This window comes from Phocoena phocoena, chromosome 12 (genome assembly GCF_963924675.1).
Source record: "Phocoena phocoena chromosome 12, mPhoPho1.1, whole genome shotgun sequence".
In the NCBI taxonomy this organism is placed as follows: Eukaryota; Metazoa; Chordata; class Mammalia; order Artiodactyla; family Phocoenidae; genus Phocoena; species Phocoena phocoena.
In genome coordinates, this window is record NC_089230.1 from 57,197,775 (window position 1) to 57,223,836 (window position 26,062).

Below are 26,062 nucleotides of genomic sequence, written 5' to 3' on the forward strand. Positions count from 1 at the left end.
GGAGGTGGATCAAAAAAGATCTTGGTATGATTTATGTCAAAGGGTGTTTTTCCTATGTTTTCCTCTAAGAGTTTTATAGTGTCCAGTCATACATTTAGGTCTCTAATCCATTTTGAGTTTATTTTTGTGTATGGTGTTAGGGAGTGTTCTAATTTCATTCTTTTATATGTAGCTGTCCAGTTTTCCCAGCACCACTTACTGAAGGGACTGTCTTTTCTCCATTGTATATCCTTGCCTCCTTTGTCATAGATTAGTTGACCATAGGTGTGTGGGTTTATCTCTGGGCTTTCTATCCTGTTCCATTGATGTATATTTCTGTTTTTGTGCCAGTGCCATATTGTCTTGATTACTATAGCTTTGTAGTATAGTCTGAAGTCAGGGAGTCTGATTCCTCCAGCTCCATTTTTTTCCCTCCCACTTTAGCTCTTTGGGGTCTTTTGTGTCTCCATACAAATTTTAAGATTTTTTGTTCTAGTTCTGTAAAAAAATGCCATTGGTAATTTGATAGGGATTGCATTGAATCTTTAGATTGCTTTGGGTAGTATAGTCATTTTCACAAAATTGATTCTTCCAATCCAAGAACATGGTATATCTCTCCAGAGAGATCTTGTATTCTTGATCAGTATTCTTGATCACACTGTCATTTTTCTGAGTTTTCTCTCTTAGGTTGTTCTGCTCTTATTCCCTTATTGCCTCTGCCTTTCTCCCCACGTTAATATTTTACTGGAGACCATGGTTCTGGGTTTTAGTGTACCAAAGGGGAGTGAAAAAGTCTGTTAAAGTAATGATTCCCCACTGTCACATTATCCTATCTCCAAATTAAAAAGCATTACGATTCTTTAATGAGACATTACCCTGACTTCCAGACCAATGTGCTCCTAAGAGTGCTCATCTATTTATAGTTGTTAAAAACCACTTAGTAATTAGAAGAAATCATAAAGTAATTATGATTTGTAATAGTGATTATGGCTGTGTGATTTCTCCTTCACTAAGATGCTTTGCAAATAGATTAGCACTTCTTTGAATTAGGAACTTGGGCTTGAAATCTATGATGAAGCTGTATTAGTAAGAAAAATGTTCTTTCTTTTGGGACTAAGTAGAAAGCTGTAAAATAGCCAGGAAGCCATTGGAACCTGGCTGACAGAAAAATCAGGCAAATCAAATTGGCCATTTTATTAGGCATATATTCATCTGGAAAAATTCTCTTCATTCAATTGCAGTTAAAGCGTTGGTCAATTTAATATAGTTCATTAGTAATGCCAGCTCGAAGTTGGACTGTGATTTAATAGTTTCTCTTCCTGAAAAATTAGGTAAACATTACATTGCTTAATATGAAACTCGGGGGAGGGGGCCATATTTAAAGTCTAGGTACTTGCTAAATATAGCTTTTCAAAAATTAGCATTTTTGATACACAGATAATGCATTGCTTCATTTTAATTTTTAACAGGGAAGTAAATGACCATACCTTTTTTTCCCCACACTTCTCTAATCGCTTCCTTCCTCCACTTCAGTTTCTTCTTTGTGTCCCTTACTAGTTACACTTTGTCTTGCTTGTCCGTCATTTTCTCTTATTTGGAAGCTTATCTCTTCTATACCTATATCACTATCCTACAGACATTCTCAAACATAACATCTTCAACAGGCCAGCAAGTACTTATTTAGCACCTACTGTGTTAGGTTCAAGAGGACAAAGATAATTAAGATATGGTCCCTGCCTTCAAGGAGGGAAAAGGCCTATGTCTAAGAAGTAATTATAGTTTGATATTAACTATTTTAAAAGTGTAAGTTGTACCAGCATGTCTAGAGTATGCTGAAAGTCTAGTTATTAAGAACATGGGCTTTAGAGTCACACAGACCTGACTCTGCCATTTTCTAGCTATGTGGCCTTGGGTTAGTCACTTAATCTCTCCAAGCTCCATGCTCCTCTATAAAATAAAGGGGAAGATTAAATAAAAGAATGTGTGTAAAGCCTCAATACATTACCATATGATAATCATTCATCTCTGTTCTTACTAGTTTTTATTAATAGTAATATTTTAACGTTGATAAAAAGTTCTAGTAGTTGATTTATGATTATTTATATAAATCATACCAACATAGGACAAATATCATTATCCTCTTCTATTGAAAAACACCTCATAACATAAATTCTGATTCCTTGGCATGCCATATGAGACTGTTCTGAGCCAGCTCCAGGATAGGCTAGAGTAGAAGCAGCCTCCCTCTTCCACGGCTCTTCCCCTTTTGCATCTCTGTGGAGCTCCTTCTGCTCCATAGGCCAGGAATGCCTCCTTTCCCACCTCAGCCAGGATTGTTTTCACACATTGGTCAAGACCTATCTCACTTAATCTGTGTGAAGCACTAACCAAATAAAAGGAAAACATCATAAAATCATTGGTTAAGGGGTAGTTTATTCAATGGATATTGTTGGGTAAATTGTGTAACATTTTGGAAAAATATTCGTTAGAGTCTAATTTCATAGCATATACCAGAATAAAATTCAGTCAGATTAAGGATCAAAGCCAAGAAGAATGTTTAAATTTCAAGGGAGAAGGGAAGAAACAAAAAGCATAAAGGAATTGAAGAAATTATAAAAGGAAATGAATGAATTTGCCTACATAAAAATATAAAATATATGCATGTCTCTATATATAAAATTTTTAAAGCATTAATATTTGTCATTATTATTTTTTTATATCAAAAGGGTAATATATTTTAATTTTTTAAATCAAAAAATTGAAAAAACAACCACTATGACTCCAATGATAAAATGAAAAGAAGGCATTGAATAACAACTTACAGAAAAACAAATTCATTTTTAACAAACATAAAAAATAAACCTTCAGACTTCTCAGTAATCAAGGAAGTATTAACTGAAACAAAAAACAGCAATCATTTTAGCCTGTTAAATCGTTGGAAATTCAAAAAGGATAATATCTATTGATGGTGCATGTGCTGTGAGTTGCAGCATTCCCAGACGCTGCTAAATATTGTTGACCCAAACTTTCTAGAAAGAAATTTGACAATACCTATCAAAGTTTAAAAAAAAAAAAAAAAAAAAGAAAGGTTTAAAAAATTTCTGCTCCATGGCATTGTAATTCCATTTCTAGGAATCTGTCCTGAGGAAACAAGTCAAGATATATGTACACAGACGTTCATCACGGCATTACTTATAATAGAAAAAAAAAAAAACTGGAAAACTTTTCTTACAAGACCAATATCTCTTTAAGAATAATTTATAATCACTTAAACTTAAGTTTTTGAAAGTGAATCAGTGGGGAAAGTGGGTTTTGTTTTGATATGTTTTCATATAGCCCTATATGTGAATTCTACTATTGAGATATTTATAAAGCTTGCCTTGTTAGACAATAGAGGATAACTTACTAATTAACTGAATAGTTTTGAAAAGCTGTTTCAAGAAAAAGATCTCAATAGTGATTAATAATTCTTAGCAAACTATAGTCTTCCCACTGTGAGAAGGACTAAAATGAATACTCTTATGCCAAGCCATATACATATGGCAGAAACCTAGAGGAATTTCCTCTCCAGAGATACGTTAAAAGCTGAATATCTTTTGATTTCTCAACCCAAAGAAATGGATGTGCCCCGTTCTCATGTGTACATGTATTCCAAAAATTCGTGTTGTTACTACCAAATAAAATACACCGAGATGGTCTTTATTACAGTAGTATTATTCACACCATCTGCATTTTATTTTTACGTTCTCCTAAAAAAGAACACTTATTTTACAGTGTTTTCCAGCTGACAATCCAATAGAATTTAAGCATGTCTTAGAGGTTTGATTATGTCAGAAAGTTAGAACTTACCTTGCTTTAAAAACAAAAAAAAACATGAAACAAGAAAATCTGGAAGGTATGAAGGATTTACAAATGTCATTCTCCTCAGATGCATAAATTCTACACATTCTTATGTTCTAGTCATTATTTTGTATGTAGTTCGGAAGGATAATACAGTCTGGCAGAAGCACTATAATCTGTTTTAAGGATTTTAAAGATTTCCATTGGCAACAGAGAATTCTTCTATATACACTCGCTTCAACTTCTAAAACATAAGTCCTCCATTCCATCTCTGTAGGTATTTTCTGTTATTTATTAAACAGTGTCAGCAAATTTGTAAGACAAATGCCAGACAGGTGTCATCCTCTACTGACAGATGAACAAATAAACTGTCTTGCAGAACTGGTGACTGAGCTGGCAATGTATTGCTCAGCTGGGCTGAGAACACAGAAAGGGTTGTAACGTTGAACTACTTTTACTTTTTTTGTCAGTGAAAGAGGAAGAGAAGTGGGAAAGGAAAGAATCAGTAAGACATCGAAATAACCAGTGAATTGCAAGTAAAATCAGAGAAAAAGGAAAGATGAATTGTCACTTGGGACCCACACCAAGTCATGTGGGTAATACCAGACTAGCTTAAAAGCAGGGTGGGCTTTTTTCTTTTTTTTTTTTAATTATAGAATGGAAATACGCTGTGATAATTATTTTAAATATTTTTGTTAATAAAATTTCTGAATATATGTCTTATATGGATTTCAGAATTCAAAGAACTTTAATGCTATAGAATACTCTTAGAACTGTGCTGAAAAATCTTTTCTTTGATCATTCAGAAGACCCATAAAGATCTTGCAGAGTCTTGAAGCTATCATTATAAACATCAATTATCATTACATTATGGGTATATTAAAATGCTAGAGGCCTCATTTAAAAAAGAGCTGACAGAGTCCTGATAAACTGAATTTTGCTATTTACAAACCAAAAGTAATGGTTCTTTCAGTTTTAGAGCAGGCAAATGTCCCAGATACCCACTACATCAGTGTGTCAGTACAATAAAGCCAAGTGAAATCAAAGGTTTCTCTGTGTAACACTTTGTCAGAAACTGATTTTACAGCCTTATTTTTCTTTTTGAAACAAGTAGTTGGTTGCTACATCTGAGAATCTGGAAAAGTGTATATGCCTAATGTATTCTCATATTGCACTCTAAAAGTTTAATTTTGAGTTAATCAGCCCCATATGAATACCAAACTTAAGACCTATACTTTATAAACTCTGAACCTGTACTCTATTTTCCAACATTTCAAGCACCAAGGAAATGCAAACTAAATTGAGGAATTGGGTTAATTTTAATTTAGCTTACAGTATGTGATTGCCTGTGATCGAGTAGGTAGGTAGGTAGGTAGGTAGATATAAATACAGATATTCCTACAGGATGTTATGGGATTTGAATATGACTTTAGCCATAAGAATGCATGTTTGCTTTCTTTTGATTCACACAGAGCAGATGGATGCTTGACTGCCTGCTAATCCACAGCTGGAATGGTTTCAGCAGTTTCCACGTTGCTGGGTTAGAGTGGCTTTTCTAGTGGACTGAGAGGGCAGCAAAAGAGGGATATCATTATTCATCAGTATCCCAGTGGGAGCGCTGCCAGCAGAGATTAATTTTTTCTGTTATGCTTGTAAAACAAGCTCAGGTGGAGTCTCTAATCCTCAGGGCACGGGTGGCAGATCAAGGAAGATGCTACAAAGCTAGTTAATTTTCTGATTCTGGGAGAAACAGAAGCTCTGTTAGATGTATAAATACATGATTGCAAATTTAAGTAGCTCAAATCCAAATGGGATCTTCCCAGACATCTGGTACTGAAAATCTCTGTTTTTCTTTGTTGTCTTTAAATATAACTTCTTAGAAGTTTGCCCTGGAGCCAAAATATTGGTAACTCTAAATATGAGGAAGTAATTACTTTTATGAGTTAATAACAAAATATTTAATTTTTACAAACGTGAACAAAAGCAAAATTTTTCTGCCTAAACAGACTTAAAGTTAGATGCCTAAAGTACCCACTTAAGTATATTACCAGAAAGTTATGACACTAGCTATCTGATTGGCAGGATTGGTTGTTTTTGTTTTTGAATGTATATCCAGTCTATTTTTTAATGGTTTTATTTTTATTCTCTCAATGTATGATTTCTATGTGACACCTGTTCCATGTATATTATTATATGATCCATCAGTATGTTCATAGTTTTGAGCAATTAATATAGGCTTCAAAATAAAGTTAGGTGACTTTTTTAAAAACAGAACTTATACATCCAGTAGCTATTGTCTTCTTAAGATTATTTATCTATAAAAGCTATTTACTACATTTATTCCAAAAAATATGTACTTCTTCCAGGCCCATGGCGCGTTCTGTTGATTATGTTGGGTACAAGTTGACATTCGTTAATGGTACTTTTTTGTTCGGTTGCTTGGTTTTGTTTTGAGAAAATGACAGGCAGTTATTGGAAGCCTAGTCAGAAGACTAAATTTGATTGATGAAGTCAGAGAGTATAATTTTGGGTTGTAAAATTGGTTATGACTACAAGATAATGTGTAGTTCCTAAAGTCATTCTGACTGCAGTGCCAAAAAAGAAGTTTCAAAATGTTTTGAGTGACAGAAGCCTTATTGAAAGGAATTTATAACCTGTCAGGATATTTATTTTGCGTAGCATGACATACCTATGTTCTGGGATATTTATTTAAAGTCAGTCCCTCCTGTGACTCTAGTCAAACCTTACACACCTTTCTTTTGGTTAACTTTTGGATTTTTGTTAATAATGAGTCCCAATCTTGTTATTTTACCAAGAGCATTTTGTAGTCCAAGAGATACACATTTTAAAAAGTGCTAAGTAGAATGCAAAAACCAGTACTTCATGGAAGAGGCTCCTACAAAATGCAGGATTTGTGAGGGTCAGGAAGGCTTTCCAGTCGTGAAGAAATAGCCAGAGGACATAACATGGGATGAGAGTTAAGCAAGTCTCAGAGGGACTAGAGAACTAACTGAGGAGTTAGATGAAGCCCAGAGCCATTTGTTAATAATTTTTGAAATAGTAATGACTGCTAATAAATTTAAGTGATTGTTTCCCCTACCTGTACCAAATAAGCCAGCTCTTGTTGTCAGCTACCTGTCCCACTCAGAAGAAAAAATAATAATTTAAATACTATACCTAGCCTTAACAAGAAACTCAAAATCCCACAAATCTGTAGTTTCTTCATTTGTCCTTTTCAGATAGGCCTTGCGAATCATGTGATTAATTCTGTAGCGTCATTTGCCTCTCTCCATAAGGAACATTGTTTCAAGAGAGAATAGAAATTGTTTGTTGAATCATTCCTTAATTGTAAGCAGTAAATTTTTGAATCCAAGTAGAAAATTAGAATACTTATCAAAATTTTTTGGAAATTTTAGGGATATCTACATTTTTCTTCCTAATCAATGCAGACTTTGCATCTTGATGGAATAGTTCATATATACACTAATGTATGCAAGCTACTATTTCAGTAAGTATCCTCTGAGAACCTAGATTTTTGCATTTCAAATAAATCCGAAGTTCCCTTAGACTATTTAAGTAGATTTTAGAAAAGGAAATTTCTACTTAGTGAATAAAAAGCAATAAAATCTAATACATTTGGAGAAATACCCTAAGCTGTTTCTCCAGTACCAGTAGGAGCCATCCAGTCAGTATGGCTGACTTTCTATCACTCTAGGTGCTATGGCACAGGTCTCTCTTCTTCCAAACTCTGGACATCAGTAATGAGTTTGTTGATTAGACATCTAGGAAGAGAATTTTTTTTTTTTTTTAAACTTACAAGGCTGTATTTGTGCACTGACCTATTTCACAAGTTTTACTATTACTGTTACATGTTTTCTTTGTAGCTTTTAGTTTCTTGATATTGGTAAACTATCCTGAGGAGCAACCATTTATAAAAATTAAATTTTATATTAATGATAATACTGTCCAGATAGAATCCTATGATGCATTTAATATATTCACCATATGTTCAAATATGCAGATCTACATACCCCGTTGTAGCTTGAAATTCAGATTTTTACCAGTGGTGTCATGTTCTCCCTCTTGGTAATCTGTGTTAAGACTTTCAGGCCATTGATACTGAGATTTAGCGTAACATTTTTATACAGATATATAGAATTACTCACTTGATTGTAAACTGGGAGCTTTGTACATAATCGTATTTTTATTAAAGCACAGAATTTATACCACATTCAAAATCTAATTAATTGGGAGCCTTGTTACACCATGGCACTAAGATGGAAAGAGTCAAAGAAGAGGCAGTACTAGAAAACTGAGGATACTAGTCCCTAGAAAAAGCCACTAAAATTTAATCTACTTAAAAGAAAGCCTAATATTTTATAGTAAGTGGGGAGAAGGAAGACCGTTTATTTGAAGAAAACAAATTTTATCTTAAAAAATGAAACTAAAAGCTGTGGAGAAAAGTTCATTTTCTTTTATATTCAGCAGAATTTGAACTTATATCTCAACTAACTCTTATATCTTTGCTAACTCTTAAAGGCTGAATCAGATTTATTTTGTTTGTGGTGATTTTTTGAGGCACACTTTCAAAATGACACAATTTTCGAAAGACACAATTTTTCTAACATAATTATGTATCAGGGTTTCACTTTGGGTTTCACTTTGGGTTTGGGTTTCACTTTGGGTTTAAGTTTTAGCATACAATTTTTTTTTTAAGTTTTTTGATGTGAACCTTTTTTTTAAGTCTTTATTGAATTTGTTACAGTATTTCTTCTGTTTTATGTTTTGGTTTTTTGGCTGCGAGTCATGTGGGATTTTAGCTCCCCGACCAGGGATCGAACCCTCACCCCCTGAATTGGAAGATGAAGTCTTAACCACTGGACCGCCAGGGAAGTCCCCTAATATACAATCTTAAAGAAAACTATTTTTTCCAAAAATACACTTAAGGACATCATCAGTTTTCCCAATAACCTATCTCAGTACTTTGATATTGAAATCATTTGCTTTTGAGCACTTATGGTATCATCGTTCATATTTATTTTTCGTCTTCAGTTGTTAATCAGCCTAACTCTTCCTGATTCTCATTTGCCAATGGATTTGCATGTTATTCAGACAGTTTCTCTAGTATCACTTTCATTGACTTAATGAAATAATGCATCTTTACCAAGATGTTTAGTTTTACTTTGCAGTCATTTTTCTAATTTGTTTTGCATTGTATTGTTGAATTGATTTTAGACAGAGACTGACAAAATTGTTGACTGATGGCTAGGGATAAATGATAATGTTCAATCAGGAAGAATGCTAAAATGACTAATTTTTAATTGGTTGAAATATTTAAGAATAGTTGGGGACTTCCCTAGCAGTCCCATGGTTAAGAATCCACACTTCCACTACAGGGTGCACAGGTTCGATCCCTGGTCAGGGAACTGTGATCCTGCATGCCACATGGTGTGACCAAAAAAAAAAAAAAGGATAGTTATGTTATGACTCTTGCTTGCTTGCACAACTTTGTAGCAGACTTAGATAATGAGTACTCAGATGACAAAAACCCCTACATAATAGAAAGAACGTGACTTTGGAAATTTATACTTGTAAACGCCTGTACTAAAGAATATCTGAAATCAATAGCCTAACCTAATTTGAGAAGCTGGAAAAGGAAGAACAAGCTAAAGGAAGCATAGAATAAAGATTAACATTGAAATAAAGGAAATAGAGAATATAAAATCAATAGAGAAAGTCAATAAAACCAAAAGTTTGTTCTTTTAAAAGATCAACAAAAATGACAAATCTTTACCTAAACTCCTCAAGAAAAACAGAACATTCAAGTCTCTATAACCAGTAATGAAACAGAAGTTATTACTAGTGACTTCACAAAAGTAAAAAGGATTATAAGGGAATACTATAAACAACTATATGCCAAAATTTTGTATAATGTAGATGAAATGGACAAATTCCTAAAAAGACGCAAGCTTCCAAAATTTACTCAAGAAGAAATAGAACATCTAAATTTGACCTATTACAAGAAAGAGATTGAATTAGTAACTTCAATACTTCCCACTAAGAAAAGCCCAAGCTCAGATGACTTTATTGATGAATTCCACCAAACATTCTAAGAGTTAATATCAATTCTATATAAATTCTTTCAAAAATATGAGAGTACACCTCCCAGATCATTTTAGGAAGCCAGTGTTACCCTGACACCAAAACCAGACAAGGATATCACAAGAAGACTTTAGACTAATGTCCCTTCTGAATATAGATAAAAAATCCTCAACAAAATACTAGCAAACCAAATCCAGCAGCTGAGTAAAAAGATTGTACACCATGACCAAATGGGATCTATTCCAGGAATGCAAGATTGATTTAACATCCAAAAGGCAATTAATGTAATTCACATTTTAATAGAAAGGGAAAAAACCACATGATCATGTCAATAGACAGAGAAAAAAACATTTGACAAAACCTAACAGCGCTTCATGATGAAAGCACTCAACAAAAAGGAATAGAATTGAACTTCCTCAGCCTGACAAAGGGCATCAACAAAAATCCCTCAACTAACATCATGCTGAATGATGAAAAACTAGATGCTTTCTTCCTAAGATCAGGAAGAAGATGAGGATGTCCACTCTCACCATTTTATTTAACATTGTACTGGAGACTCTAGCTAGGGCAATGAGAGAAGAAAAAGATTTTAAAGGCATCCAAATTGGAAAAGAAGAAGTAAAACTACTTCCAATTCCAGAAGACATGATCTTGTATATAGAAAAGCCTTAAGGAATTCACCAAAATACTAATAGAGTTAATTAAAATGTTTAGCAAGATTTTAGGTTACAAGATCAATATACAGAAATCAATTATATTGCTATATCCTAGAAATGAACAATATGAAGTAAAATCAAGAAAATAATTTCATTTATAACAGCATCAGAAAGAGTAAAATATTTAGGATTAAATTTAACCAAGGAAGTGTAAGTCCTGTACACTGAAAACTATAAAACACTGTTGAAAATAATTAAAGATCTAAATAAATGAAGAGATATCCCATGTTCATGAATCAGGAGACTTAATGTTAAGGTAGCAATACTCTTCATATTCATCTGCAGGTTCAAAACAACTCCTATCGAAATCCCAGCTTTTTTCCAGAAATTGAGAAGCTGATACTATAGTTCATATGGAAATGCAAGGCAAATAGCCAAACAATCTTGAAAAAGAAGAGCAGAGTTGGAAGACTCACACTTCTTGATTGAAAACTTACTACAAAGCTAGTCTGATCAAAATAGTATGGCAAAAGCATAGTCATATAGATCAATGAGATAGAATCAAGAGTCCAGAAATAAACTGTTACAGTTATGGTCAGCTGATTTTCTACCAGGGTGCCAAGTCAATAAAATGGAGAAAGAGTGGTCTTTTCAGCAAATGCTACTGAGATAACTAGATATATACATACAAAAGAATAAAATTGGACCCCTCCCTCACACCATACACAAAAATTAACTCTAAATTGATCATAGACCTAAATATAGTAGCTAAAGCTATAATACTCTTAGAAGAAAACATAGGTGTAAATTTTCGTCACCTTGGGTTAGGTAATGGCTTTTTAGATAAAACACCAAAAGTGCAAGTAACAAAAGAAAAAAAGTGGATAAATTGGACTTCATCAAAAAAGTTCCTGTGCTGCAAGTGTTACCAACAAGGAAGTGGAAAGAAAGTATTTCACTGTCACCAAATGGAAGAAAGTATTTGCAAATCATATAGCTGATAAAAGACTTGCATCCAGAATATATAAAGAACTTTTAAATTTCAATAATAAAAAGATAAATGGCTCAATTAAAAAGGATCTGAATAGACATTTCTCCAAAGAAGATATGCAAATGGCTAAAAAGCACATAAAAAGATGCTTAGTATCAGTAATTATTAGAAAAATGCAAACTAAAACCACAATGAGATACCACTCCATACCCACTAGGATGGTTATAATCAAAGAGACAGACAATAACAAACGTTGACGAGGATATGGAGAAACTGGAACTCTCATACATTGCTGGTGGGAATGTAAAAAGGTGCGGCCACTTTGGAAAAGAGTTTGGCTGTTCCTCAAAACATTGAGCAGAATTACCATATGGTGTACCAGTTTCACCCCTAGGCATATACCCAAAGGGATTAAAACATGTTCAAACAAAAGCTTGTACACAAATGTTCATAGGAGCATTATTCGTAGTAGCCAAAAAGTGGAAACAACCCAAACTATGAATAAACAAAATGCGGTATATTCTTATACATTTATTTATTTATTTATTTTTGGCTGTGTTGGGTCTTCGTTGCTGCGCGCGGGCTTTCTTTAGTTGCGGTGAGCAGGGGCTACTCTTCGTTGCAGTGCGCAGGCTTCTCATTGTCGTGGCTTCTCTTGTTGTGGAGCACAGGCTCTAGGCATGCAGGCTTCAGTAGTTGTGGCACACGGGCTCAGTAGTTGTGGCTTGCGGGCTCTAGAGCTCAGGCTCAGTGGTTGTGGCGCACAGGCTTAGTTGCTCCACGGCATGTGGGATCTTCCCAGGCCAGGGCTCGAACCCGTGTCCCTTGCATTGGCAGGCGGATTCTTAACCACTGCGCCACCAGGGAAGCCCAAAATGCGGTATATTCTTAAAGTAGATAACAGTTGATTCTCACAAGCTGGCTCTAGTAACTCCACTGGTTCTCCCCCTCATAACTTTTTTGTTGTATAATTTTCTCAGTAGATCTCTTGATGTTGTTTCTTATAAACTTTAAAACAACTTTTTTAACTTAACAAAATGTACTTCTAAACATGTATAGGTCACCCTTAGCCTGGGGAGATGAAGAAACCTCTTTATTTGGTTTTAACATCCTCCTCGAATTACCATCTTATTTTCTTTCTCCCATTCGGTGCAAAATAAAAAATGAAATTTCAACTTTCCATTTCTTTTCAACCCATTTATTCATAGCTTCCTATAATCTGGATTGCTATTATTCAAATTTTTCAGAGGCCCCAGTGCCCTCGTAATTATTCAGTGCTATTGTCTTTTCACAGTGCTCATTCTCTTTGATCTTTTTATAGCATTTGACATGAGTTACTTCTTGATACTCTCTTCATCCTTAAAAATGAACTTTCACACCTTATCCAGTTCTTTTTCTTATGATTTGACATTGGCTCCTTTTCCTGTGTCTAACTCTAGTTGTTCTCAATTTTTTTTTCTTGCTTTCACATGTACTCACTTCCTCAGGTCACACCACAATTACAGTTTTAAGTGTTACCTTTAAACAGGTGAATCTCATAGCATAGTCACCAGTCTTGACCTCTGTTATGAACTACAGTTCCAACTTCTGCTTGTTTAGTGGACATTCCCATTTCATTGTCCCTCTGTGACCCAAACCAGAATGTCTCAATCTTGATCTTCATTATTCCCAGAATTCCTGTCCTTGTTTTGTCTGTCAGTTGTATTTGCATTCTTTCATACCCCCAAGATGAATTCCTTCAAGTAATCCATGACTCCTACTTTTCTTCTCCCCAATTCCACGTATTAAACCAGTTACTAAGACGATTCCTTCATAATTTTTTTGTTTCTCCCTTTTTTAAAGAACGTTCACTGTTCAGCTCCTGTCTGGGTTCCCATCACCCCATTTCTAAACAATTGTGCTAACCAGTCTCCTAAATGATCTTCCTACTTCAGCTTCTCTCTCTCTCTAATCCACCCAACTCATCCCTGCCAATTTACCTGTTTTAAAACATCATTTGTGGGCTTCCCTGGTGGCGCAGTAGTTGAGAATTTGCCTGCCGATGCAGAGGACACGGGTTCGAGCCCTGGTCCGGGAAGATCCCACATGCCGTGGAGCAACTAAGCCCATGCACCACAACTACTGAGCCTGCACCCTAGAGCCCATGAGCCGCAACTACTGAGCCCACGTGCCACAACTACAGAAGCTTGCACTCCTAGAGCCCAGGCGCTGCAACAAGAGAAGCCACCGCAATGAGAAGCCCGTGTATCACGACAAAGAGTAGCCCTGCTTGCTGCAACTAGAGAAAGCCCGTGCACAGCGACGAAGACTCAACGCAGCCAAAAATAAAATAAATAAATTTATTTTTTTAAAAAGAAAAAAACATCATTTCTCCCCTCAAAAATCTAAAATTATGCATATAATACAGCATTACTTCCTTAACCTGGGTATCAAGGCTCTCCACAACGGTCCTTTTTTACCTGAACCTTCTCTCACCTTTAAACATGCTATATATATGCTCAACTTCACACCTTTGCCTATGATTCCCACCTGGACAATGTATCTAACATTCATCCATGCATCTTGGCTCAGGTCCCTCTTAAAATATTCCCTTATTCGGATGCAGTGGTTGCTACTTTTTCTAAATTCATGACACCGGTGTCTGTTTCATTCATTCATCAATCACTCCTGTATTATCTTGTGGTATTTCTTGTATATTGGCCTATTTTGATATTTCACTTTTAGATTTATTTTACTTTTTGTATATGTATATCTTAACTCCTGGAAGGAAGATACTCAGTAGATAATAAGTAGATTAGAAGTGGGGTTTTTTGGGGGTTTTTTTGTTTGTTAACATGTTTGTTTGTTTGCGGTACACAGGCCTCTCACTGTTGTGGCCTCTCCCGCTGCGGAGCACAGGCTCCGGACGCGCAGGCTCAGCAGCCATGGCTCATGGGCCCAGCCGCTCCGCGGCATGTGGGATCCTCCCGGACCAGGGCACGAGCCCGTGTCCCCTGCATCAGCAGGCGGACTCTCAACCACTGTGCCACCAGGGAAGCCCTAGAAGTGTTTTAATGTTTCCACTTTGGTTTTTATTTTTTAGTTTTTTGCTTGTTTTTCATTTGATATTATCTCATAGCCTGTAGAAATGCAAATTATAAAGAAAGTCACCCTAATAAACATATGAAGTTTTAAAGACAGAAGCAAGGTGGTAAAAAAAAAAAAAAAAAAAAAACTTTGTTTAGCTTTTAAAGATGGATTGCAAAGTGTGACATTTAACCATACATAATTATTATATATTGCTGCTAATCTAAGTTATTCCCTTTTAGGATTCAAACCTGATAGCCTTAAGAGGAAAATATCTAAACATTGTTAAGCTGTAAGGCATTTTTATTATATCCTTGAAAACTGAGGAATTTTTTTTAAGTTTCATCAAAGAACAATTTTTTAAGGACTTAGCTATAAATCCTGGGAAATAGAAGTTTCTGATGGAATTCTTACCACTGAAATTATTTTAAGCACAAGAGACCTGCTGGTACTCACTATTGTAAGATCCCTTAAAATCCAGCTGTCAACCAGGTGGTCATTCTTACACTGGAAAGAGTAAGGTATTATTTCTTGTGCATATTTATTTTTGGCAAATGATTCTGTGCTTGCCCTAACTGGTTGAAGGCCAAACATATGTCCATAAGTTTAAGACATTGATACAAATCAGACACATATTTTCATATAAGCCCTGACAGGAAACACACATAGATCTATGAGTAATTACAATTACATCTGTCAGTGTTTTCATGTTTGCCATCTGCATATAATAAAATTATTTTGATATTTCATTTTAGTGAAGCAAATTGTATGCATATTGGACAAATATTTTATTGCTTAACTAGATCTTAGTTTTATCATTTTCCAATAAATGTTTTATAACCAAGGGCTCTTGTTTTACTTTTTTTTTTTAACTTGTAATCTTATTAAGCTCATTCCTAGTATACCTTTCACTGCATTTTGAGGTTATTGTAAGTTCCATGTAAGTCTAGTTTATAGCAGTCTTTTATTTTAGAGATATACTTTATTCATATGATTTATTTACTTTGAATAGATAATTTGAATAAAAGTAAGAATCATAAGTGCTAGAAACCATACTAATTATACATACATTTGATTTTAAAAACATGTTAGTTTTTTCATAGATTATTGAATAAAAGGTAATCTGAAATAATAAAGATAAAAATAGGAGGCTTGGGCTTCCCTGACGGCGTAGTGGTTGAGGGTCTGCCTGCCGATGCAGGGGATATGGGTTCGGGCCCTGGTGTGGGAGGATCCCACGTGCCACGGAGCGGCCGCGCCCGTGAGCCACAACTGCTGAGCCTGCGCGTCTGGAGCCTGTGCTCCGCAACAAGGGAGGCCGCGACGGTGGGAGGGCCGCGCACCGCGATGGAGAGTGGCCCCCGCTTGCCACAACTAGAGAAAGCCCTCGCACAGAAACGAAAACCCAACACCCCCAAAAATAAATAAATAAATTTAAAAAAAAAAAAAAAATAGGAGGCTTTTTTTTTATCCCTTAATATATCTTGACCTGGCTTGGTAAATGCCATATTATTTTTCAAATATTATTATAAAATATATAATAAACAATTAATTTAATACTTCAGAGAGGCACAGAAATTAAACAGGGTTCCTATCGGGGAAATTTACTGAAATGCTTTTTCTACAGCTTCAGTGGCCAAAAGACAGCACTGGAATGTGAGAAAATAATTTTGGCTTGTTTTAACGCCTCAGAATGTTACAAATTAATCAAGTGCTACTTAAAGTCTAGAACTCATTAACTTTATAAGTTTTGCTTTTCCCATGACAGAGATTAAGTTATAGCATAAAGCTTCTTTAGTCCTTCACTTGATCAGGTTACCATCCCCACTGTTCAAGTGCTCTCTTACCAACTACTTAGTGAGTTCAGCGTAGGCAGTGCCGAGTCCAGCGACATAAAAGTACTAGTTTACTGTTACGTAATGCTTACACGAAACCACACATGAATCCATTCTGGCTGTTTCTTACCTCAGTAATTTGCTTAGGTAAAGCAGACTCATATAGTTACTGCACCTAGAATAAATACACTCACACATACACAGTCAAACAGAATTCACTTGTTTACACACGCTCACTAAAGAGAAAAAGCAAAGTCGATTTTAAGTATTTGATAAGCTTCTTATTAACGAATCTAAAAAGTAAGCTGTACAATCAGTGGATTTAAGGGCCACAAGGACATGTAAGAGTTACATATGGAATAATGCTATGAGAGTCCTAACTAAACCCAAGTGCCAGCTAATCACTAAAAGACATACCATACCTCAGCAGTGTAGATTTGCCAGATTGTTCTCCAGAGAACAGGCAAATAAGTTAGTGATACAGTGGTGTGAACAAGCCATTACGTAAGAGTGTGTATCCTCAGTAAACTAAAATCAGTGTTCATATACAAGCAAAATGTAGTAGCATACATACATATGTTTGCGGGGTTTTTTTAATTTTTTACTTTATGTGGAGTAGCTGAGTTTATGGCATTTGTAGAACAGATTGAGGTTTGTGATGAAAAGGGAAACAAAAGGAAAACTTTTGAGTGAACAGCAGGGCCCATTTGATGTGATTATGAAAGATGTTTCTTTATTCTGATTTCTCTTTTGCAATCTGAAGACAGTAGCAGGGGTTGCAAGCAGAGTTTATCATAGGTTGTCAATCACTGTCGTTCAGCATTTGCAGGGAAAATGTCTTTATTCAAGGACAGCTGAGCAAATCAGAGACATAGATTTGCAGTTAGTAGCCTGTCCAGCCAACACTAAATAAACAGGGACAGGGTAGACAAACCCGCCTCTCACATAAAAATATAATGGACTCCACTGACCTCGCTGCCCTCCATTCAGCTTCAATCCCAGTTGCATAAAAGCTTCACTGCCCACTTTCAATTTCCTTTAATTACCTACATGATGTAGATAAGAAAATGAACCTCACTTGTACTCAGTGATCACACACAGGAAATTGACTAGACAAGTTGTTTAAAATGAGAGGAGTAATTTGGAGGTAAATAGAGTGTCCTACTGAGGAAGAAGTAGCTAGAAAGGGTTTTTGTTTGCTTGTTTGTTTTTAAGCAGGGATTTTATTATTTTACTAGCTCTCTCCGCTGATCTTGGGTTTGCTGCTTTCCTAATCAGTCTAAGTAAAAAAATCTCCATTGCAAGTATTCTGAAACACCCAGAATAAAATACTTTGAAGGAGGTTAGAGCTAAGTAAAGTAGTGAAGCAAACACACCACATTCTAAAGAGCTTAGAAAAATTGTGAACTGGAATCCCAGGAATAAATGATCATGGTTTTCACAGGAGGGTCTGGCGGAGTAGTTGAGGGTTAAATAGCAGTGTCTTCAGTGAGTCTTCATTTTAAATTGCTTCCTGAGTCCATAATCAAACCACGAAAAATTAAAATGAAAATGCTGATAATATTTTTATGTATTCTAATTGATCTAAAAATCAATATTTTCTGTTTCATTCTGTGGTTCACAGCACTTAAATTTTAATTAGAAAACACTGTAGGGTTTCAGGGTACTATAACTATACATAATACTTTGTCTTCAGAAAAGTTGGAGCAAGTGTCTAATATAAATGATTCTTCCTCTTCCCTGTCTCTTCATACTATTTTGAGTTAGGTCACTGCAGAACACTGAAAAGAGCATCTTTCCTCATCACACACTGATGTGCTTTTGTGAACATTTAATTAATATGAATTTAAAAGAAACCTAATTGGAGATTGGAAACTAAAGCCTGCAGTATCAAACCTATAGTTCAAGAGGATATAATTTCTCAATATTTTATCTTTAATTTGGCTGTCGCTTGTATTGAGAATATTGTCTCTTAAAGAACGAATATTTTCTGTAACACAGTTACATAAAAATTGTATGATTATTTGGATAAAATGTATGTGCCACTACTAGTAAAGCATTGGTAAAAAGTAATAGTATTCTTGTTTCTTTGAATAATATTTAAGAATCATGATTTTTTAAAAGTGAGTTAATGAAATGTCATTTTAGATAGGGAAGTATTTTTACATAATTGTAAACAAAGGTTTACAACTGAAAACTGTAGAACAAAACTCAAATAATTGAATCTTAAGCCTCAGTTAACATTCTGTATGTGATCAGATGTGGGGCTGATTATTATAGTAATAATGCCTGACATCATACCAAGTCTTAGAGCTTTCAAGTGTTTCATAAACACTATCACATTGAATCCTCACACCAAATCCCAATTTAAGACAAGGAATTTGGGACTTAGGGAAGTTCAGTTAGTCTCAGAAGATCACATAGCTTGTAAATGGCAGAGCTGCAAACCAACCTGTTGTATCAGTTCCCAGACCCAGTGTTCTCTCTACCACCTCACACCGTGCATCCCACCCTCGTGATCTGTAATGTCTCTAAGGGGATGAATTACTTACTACATTCTTTGGATGCCCCTTTAATTCAAACACTGGAAACAGAAAAGGAGGGATCCTCAAAGGAAGTAATAGCTTTTGATGAGACCTCATTTAATTATGGATAATTTTTAACTACAGAAGCTATTATTGATTTGATATTTTATAAACATAAATCTAACGTCAACTCTTTGAAGATCTCAAAAACATTGCCTGGGTCAAATTTAATAACGAAAAAGACATTACTTCTCAAAAGAATATATTAAGTAATAAAATCTACATAAGCATTCTAAAGAGTGTTTTCCTATAATAAGATTCCGTGTCCCTCTTTTCCACCTCAGGTATGAACCTTATTCTATATCTTTTCCCTTTTTTACCTAAAAAAAATGTTTTACTGTCTTTCAGCTCAGTTGAAACCTCCCCAAAGATACCTTCCCTGACCCACTGTTATTATTTGTACTCCTCCTTCCTTATACTTGTCCACTTGTCATTTTACATTTATTCATGGTCAGTTTTGATTGAGGTCTGGCTCCCCCACTTCACTGTAAAGCTTCATGAAGGTAGGGGATCGATTGTTTTTGGGCATCACTTGTACCTAGCAGTAGTATATGCTGAATAAATATTTGGTAAACAAGTGACTCAGTACACCAAGACCTAGTCCATTGTAGTTATTAAAATGCTTTTCATTTTTATTATTAAAGTGTATAGATTTTGCCAAGAAATTAAGGAACCCTTAGCTTAATTAATAAAGGAACCCTTTGATTGCTTTTATGCACCAAGAAAAGGCATCACTAAATTAAGCTTTTCACTAAGATCACTGTCTTTGGGTAATCTCCATTAAAGATCTGATTGCTCCCCTAATCAACCTAGAAGGATCTCTCTACTGCAGAGCATTTTTTCTGACCTAAAATGTACTCAGCTGTTAGCAGACTCATCTGATACTGATACTGCTGGCAGTGAGCAAATTCACAATCCTGGTGAAGCAGGGGATAAAAGCAATAAACCAGGGGTAATTCAAGCAGAATTGGCGTGGTTTGGAGAACAGTGGAGTCACGTCTTACATGGAGTTCAGATTCTAAAGCAAGCAAATACAATAAAAATCACTAATGATAAAATTTACCCGAAAATAACCCCAAAAGTAGAATAAGCACAATTTTGAGTAGTCAGTCTTGTTCAAATACACTGGTTCTCAGTGAGTTCAACACTACTAGTTTTCCCTCTAGTGTTGGAGCAGATCATTGTTTCTTTAGTTTAGCACCACATGAAGTAGTTGACTTGCATTTAGAACTCATAAGTCATACTTTATGAAAAAATGTGCATCTTTGGATACTAGAATCATACGTCACAGAAGGATGTTCACACTTTCAAAGGTATTTGGGAACTAAGACTGGGAAATACCTAGTTTATATTCTTGCCTCCCAATCAGTCAATCAATATCTAATCTCTCTCTCTCTCTCTCTCTCTCTGTCTCTCTCACTCACACACACACACACACACACACACACACACACACACACACAGAGTATGGGGAAGAGGGGTGTGTAAGGTATATAATCAGATTTGAACAGGATTGTACAGAGGGAAGTGGATTACTTAGATAACACTATTCATTAGTGCTTTCAGCCAAATTCTTACTTTCCATATAATTTGATTTTAATTTAACTTTTCATATAATTTGTAAGTCTAAACCTATTTCCTACATAGCTAAAACCTGGAGGACCAATACGGTTTACAGTATTAAAATAGCTATTCGGGGCTTCCCTGGTGGTGCAGTGGTTGAGAATCCGCCTGCCGATGCAGGGGACACGGGTTCATGTCCCGGTCCGGGAGGATCCCACATGCCGCAGAGCGGCTGGGCCCGTGAGCCATGGCCGCTGAGCCTGCGCGTCCGGAGCCTGTGCTCCGCAACGGGAGAAGCCACAACAGTGAGAGGCCCGCGTACCGGAAAAAAAAAAAAAAAATAGCTATTCGATTTTCTTCTGGAAAAAGATCAGAGGAAGTTGTATTTTATGAACAGTAGAAAGAAATCTAAATATGAATAAATTTTAAACTGTGAAACAGATTTAGAGCTGATTTCTTCTCCCTCCACCTCCACCCAGCTATCTGGATTGTGGTCCTCTCTTTAAGTGTATTTTGCACGCTTAACAGAAAGCTCCTGCTCACTGAGTGTTCCCAACCTCTCTTCTATTAATAGCATCATCATTCTCCTCATCCCTGAGGCTTAAACCTTAGACCCCTCCTTATCTGTTTTTATGGATCTGCTCATACTATTTTCTGTGCCTGGAATGCAAGGAATCTTTCTCCCTCTCTCCTCTTCTACAAATTGTTCTAAGGCTAGAACAAACAGTATTTCTTTTAGGAAACTTTTCAACACCTCCAATTCACTTCAGTGCTCTTCTCTGAATAACAGTATTTTATTCTGCACTTAGAATAATTATTTATATAAATTGTTTTCTCCGATATCATTTTAATTTCCTTTAAATAAAAGGTCATGTTTTAGATTTCTGAACCGTCTTTTTCCTTATCTGCTGTTATATTTTTCTTAAGCCATTTGGCAAGGCTAGGATGGATAGGTGTTGATGGGGTTTTGGATGGAGCTCAGATATTAGGTTGAGATGTGTTAGTTGTCAGGTGACAATGCTTCAGTCCTGAAATTCACCTGAAATCAAAAATAATAGCACTGCCATATATAACTGGTCCCTCTTTAGCAGATGACTTCAGAGAGAGCAGGAACGAACAGAAATGGCATATGAAAAGAAAACCAAAATGACACATAGGGGCAAAATATTATTAACTGCTAATGTGTCAGCATATACTTCTTACATAAAACAGCACAAAGTGGTAAAGACAGTGTTCAAAATAGTGTAAAGTGCTGTGATATTTTTGACTATTGCAAAACAAAGACAAGACAATTCATGAATGAGAGAAAATGTAATGATTATTTTAATATTCCTATTAAATATGTTTAACTGAATATTATAAAATTTTATTTATTCAGTTCAGTTAAACAGAATGTTCCAAATATTCACTTAGGATATTTTTTCAGATGTTATATCAGTTGAAATTATTTTTACACAACATTTTTCAGTCTCTTGGACTTACCATTTCCCCCCCATTATAGGGCCTTTGCATATACTACTTACTGTTCCTAGAACACGCTTCACGTCTCTGTTCATCTAGTTACCATCTGCTCATCCTCTATATCATAGCATATCTACTTTTTCCTTCAGGAAATTTTTATGCCCTTACTAGGTCAGATTTCTTTGCTAAACTCTCATGCTTTTATGTATTTCTTCTTCATAGAATTTGTCACCATATCAAATTCACATTTATTTATGTGACTGAATAATGTCTGTCTCCCTCATAGGGTGGATATTCAACAAATATTTCTTACTGTTTCCTATTTGTTGCCCTTGTTCTCTGTTCCTGTTTTTGTCTTCTACTTTCTCTGTCTGTTGTGGTCTTAATTGAGCTGTTTATATGATTCCATTTTCTCCTTTCTTAGCATATCAGCTATACTTCTTTTTTTGCTTTTCTTAGTGGTTGCCCTAGAGTTTACAATGTACATTTACAAGTAATCAAATTCCACTTTCAAATAATACTATACTACCTAATGGGTATGGAATCTTATAATAATAAAATAATCATAATTCCTTCCTTCCATCTCTTGTATCATTGCTGTCATTCATATCACTTATATATAAGACAAGTCATATACATAGGCATATAAAATACATAAGCATACATAATTGTTCAAAAATATTATTTTGAACAAAGTGTCGTCTGTTAGATCAATTAACAATAAAAAAATAAAAGTTTTTATTTTACCTTCACTTATTCTTTCTTCAGGGTTCTTCCTTTCTTTATATAGATCCAAATTTCTGACCTATATTATTTTCCTTCTCTCCAAAGAACTTCTTATATTTCTTGCAAGGCAGGTCTACTGGTCTGCTGGCAACAAATTAACTCAATTTTTATTTGTCTGAGAAAGTTATATTTCTCTTTCACTTTTGAAGGATAATTTCACAGGATATAGAATTCTAGGTTGGTGGGGTTTTTTCCTCAACACTTTAAACATTTCACGCCACTCTCCTTTTGCTTGCATGGTTTCTGAAGACAGTAATTCAGAAGTAATACTTACCTTTGTTCCTGTACAGGTAAGGTGTTTTTTCCCTCTGGCTTCTTTCAGGGATTCTTCTTTATCTTTGATTTTTAGTAGTTTGAAGATAATATGCTTAGGTGTAACTTTTTTTTTTTTTTTTTTTTTTTTTTGCTGTTTATTCTGTTCAGTGCTCTCTGAGCTTCCTGGATCTGTGGTTTGGTGTCTGACATTAATTGGAGAGGAGGAGAATTCTCAATCATTATTGTTTCAAATATTTCTTCTCTTACTTTCTCTCTACTCCTTCTGGTATTCCTTCCCATCATACATATGTTACATCTTTTGTCGTTGTCCCACAGTCCTTGGATATTCTCTTGTGTTTTTTTCAGTCTTTGTTCTCTTTGCTTTTCAGTTTTCAGAAATTTCATTGATATATCCTCTAGCTCAGAAATTCTTTCCTAAACCATGTCCAGTCTACCAATAAGCTCACCAAAGGCATTCTTCATTTCTTTTAGTGTTTTTGTATTCACCATTTCCTTTTGATTCTTTTTTAGGATTTCCATCTGTCTGCTTCCATTGTTCATCTGTTCTTACATGCTGTCTATTTTATCTGTCAGAGCATATAAATCATAGTTTTAAATTCCTGATCTGATAATTCTAACATCCCTGCCATGTCTGGTTCTGATGATAGCTCTATTTCTTCAAATTGTGATTTTAGCCTTTTGGTATACCTTGTAATTTTCTTGATAGCTGGACATAATGTACTGGGTAAAAAGAACTGCTATAACTAGGCCTTTAATAATGTGATGAGGTGGGGCATGGTGGTGTAGGGGAAATATTCTCTGGTCCAATGATTAGGTCCCAAGTCTTCAGTGAGTCTGTGCCTCTGTGCTGTGAACTTCACAGCTATTTCTACCCTCACCCCTTAGGTGGGATAGGATGGCTAGAGTGAGCTGGAGTTGGGTATTTCCCTTCTCCCACACACAAAGCTTGAGCTGGTTACAGTTGGGTACTTCCATTCCCCAGGTCAGTTAGGTTCTCATAATATATCCCAGCAGGGTTAGGCTCCAGTTAACTAGTTTCTCCTGAGAGCAGGCCTTGTTAAGAAGGACAGAGTGCTCTAACGTATTTCGGGATGGTTCTTTTCCCCTCCCCTTGCTAGAAGCCCAAGGCGATTCTTCTCTGATATTTACTGTGGGAATCTGGTTGAGCTCCTAAAGGTAAATTTCACAGTTTTGTGGGGGCCCCCTATGACTGGGTCCCCCTGGAGTTTTTAGCTCTCGGAGCTGTCTGCACTGTACCTCCCACAATTCATCAGTTACAGTTCAGGTTTTCTTACCTCGACACTGATTGCCAAGGCATTTTCTGCTGTGAGCCTCTGTTCCTCTTAGCGGTGACTCCCTGCATTTGCCTGTGTTTCCAATCTTGGAGGCAGCGGTTTGCCCTGTGTTCTTCCTTCTCATGGATTCAAGACGAGTTGTTGGTTTTTTCAACCTGTTCAGCTTTTTACTTGTTAGGATGGAGTGGTGGCTTCTAAGCTCCTTGCATGTGGAACCGGAAACCCCCAATTTTGAACAATTTTATTTTAATCTAATTTATTACAGTAAGTCTTAAGTTAATGATCCTGGTCTTCACCCTTTTCTTATTTCACCAACCCTATCCTCATCCCCCTTTCTCCCAGCCCTGTCTTATTTCTTCCACTCATTCTATAGATCCTCACTTAAGTATCTCTTTTTCTAAGACGCTTTCCCTGACCTTCTAAAATAACTAACTCCCCAAACTGAATATCCCTTCAGCACTCTGTGCTTACCATATCATAACATTCATTTCCACTTTCAGGACTTGTTTTTCCCTGATGAACTCTCAGTTTCTGGTTCGTTGGCCCGGGTCCACTGTCAAGCATAACATTTGACGCTTACTAGGATCTGTATTGTTTTTGTTGACTGGATAAATAACAAGAGCATTCATGAATTTCAGATGTATTAGACATTACTAGCTTTTGCTTAATATTAATAGTAGTACTGACCACAGCAGAATTTTAAGGGATATGGTTATTTTACAGTTTTTCTAAAGCATGTTTTAAGTGTCAGTAGTTAAAGCTAAGAAGTACATTAAATATTATACTTTTGATACAGTACATTTATATGTACATTATATATATATGGGTTTGTTTGTTTTTTCAGGATGCAGAAGAATACACAGATTTGCCAGTAAGACACAATGAAGATCATATGAATAGCGAACTGGCAAAATGTCTTCCATTGGAATCAAATCCTCATTCATTTGACAGCCCTCACACCAAAGCTCATCTCCTACTGCAGGCACATCTCAGCCGAACCATGCTACCCTGCCCAGATTATGACACTGATACCAAAACAGTGTTGGACCAAGCTCTCAGAGTATGTCAGGTATGAAAGTCATTTCTAATTACCTACATTTTCTCCCATTCTTTCTGGTTTTTTTCTTTTTAGAATAAAATATACTTGCATTTAAAGATTTTTATTGTAGCATTGTTGAGAAAAAATCTGGTGACTCAAATTAAGGATTTTTGAAGGAAAAGCAAATATAAATGCAGTAAGATAACAATTTTAGTCATCCATTCAATCAAAATTTACTGAAGGTAAACTAAGTGCCAGGTACTTTGCTAGGTTCTGAGCATACAGCAGTGAACAAATAGAAGAGAACCTGCTGTAATGGGCTTTCACTAGAGATGGTGAAGACAGACAATTAAAAATATAAGTCAAGTGGTGATCACTGCTATTTTAAAATAATAATAAAGCATAATAAAGGATATATGGAGAAAGATGGAGGGTGCCATTTTGTACTGTTTTTTAATGTGGTATTCTGGGACTGTCTTTCTTATGAGATGACATTTAAGAAACAAAGGAAGGGAGTGAGCTGTGGGGTTATTCCAAACACTAAGAAGAGCTAGTGCCAGGATTCATGTAGGAACTTACTAGGTATAT

The 26,062-nt window shown here is 35.6% G+C and overlaps 1 protein-coding gene across 1 annotated transcript in view; it reads left to right on the forward strand.

The window, feature by feature from the left end:
* The window catches only part of ASCC3 (activating signal cointegrator 1 complex subunit 3), a 311,309-nt gene that overhangs the window by 256,605 nt on the left and 28,642 nt on the right, over positions 1-26,062 (forward strand). The window contains exon 36 of the mRNA XM_065888766.1: positions 25,280-25,504. Within this exon, the coding sequence (XP_065744838.1) occupies positions 25,280-25,504 (225 nt within the window). The remainder of the gene's footprint in view (positions 1-25,279; positions 25,505-26,062) is intronic.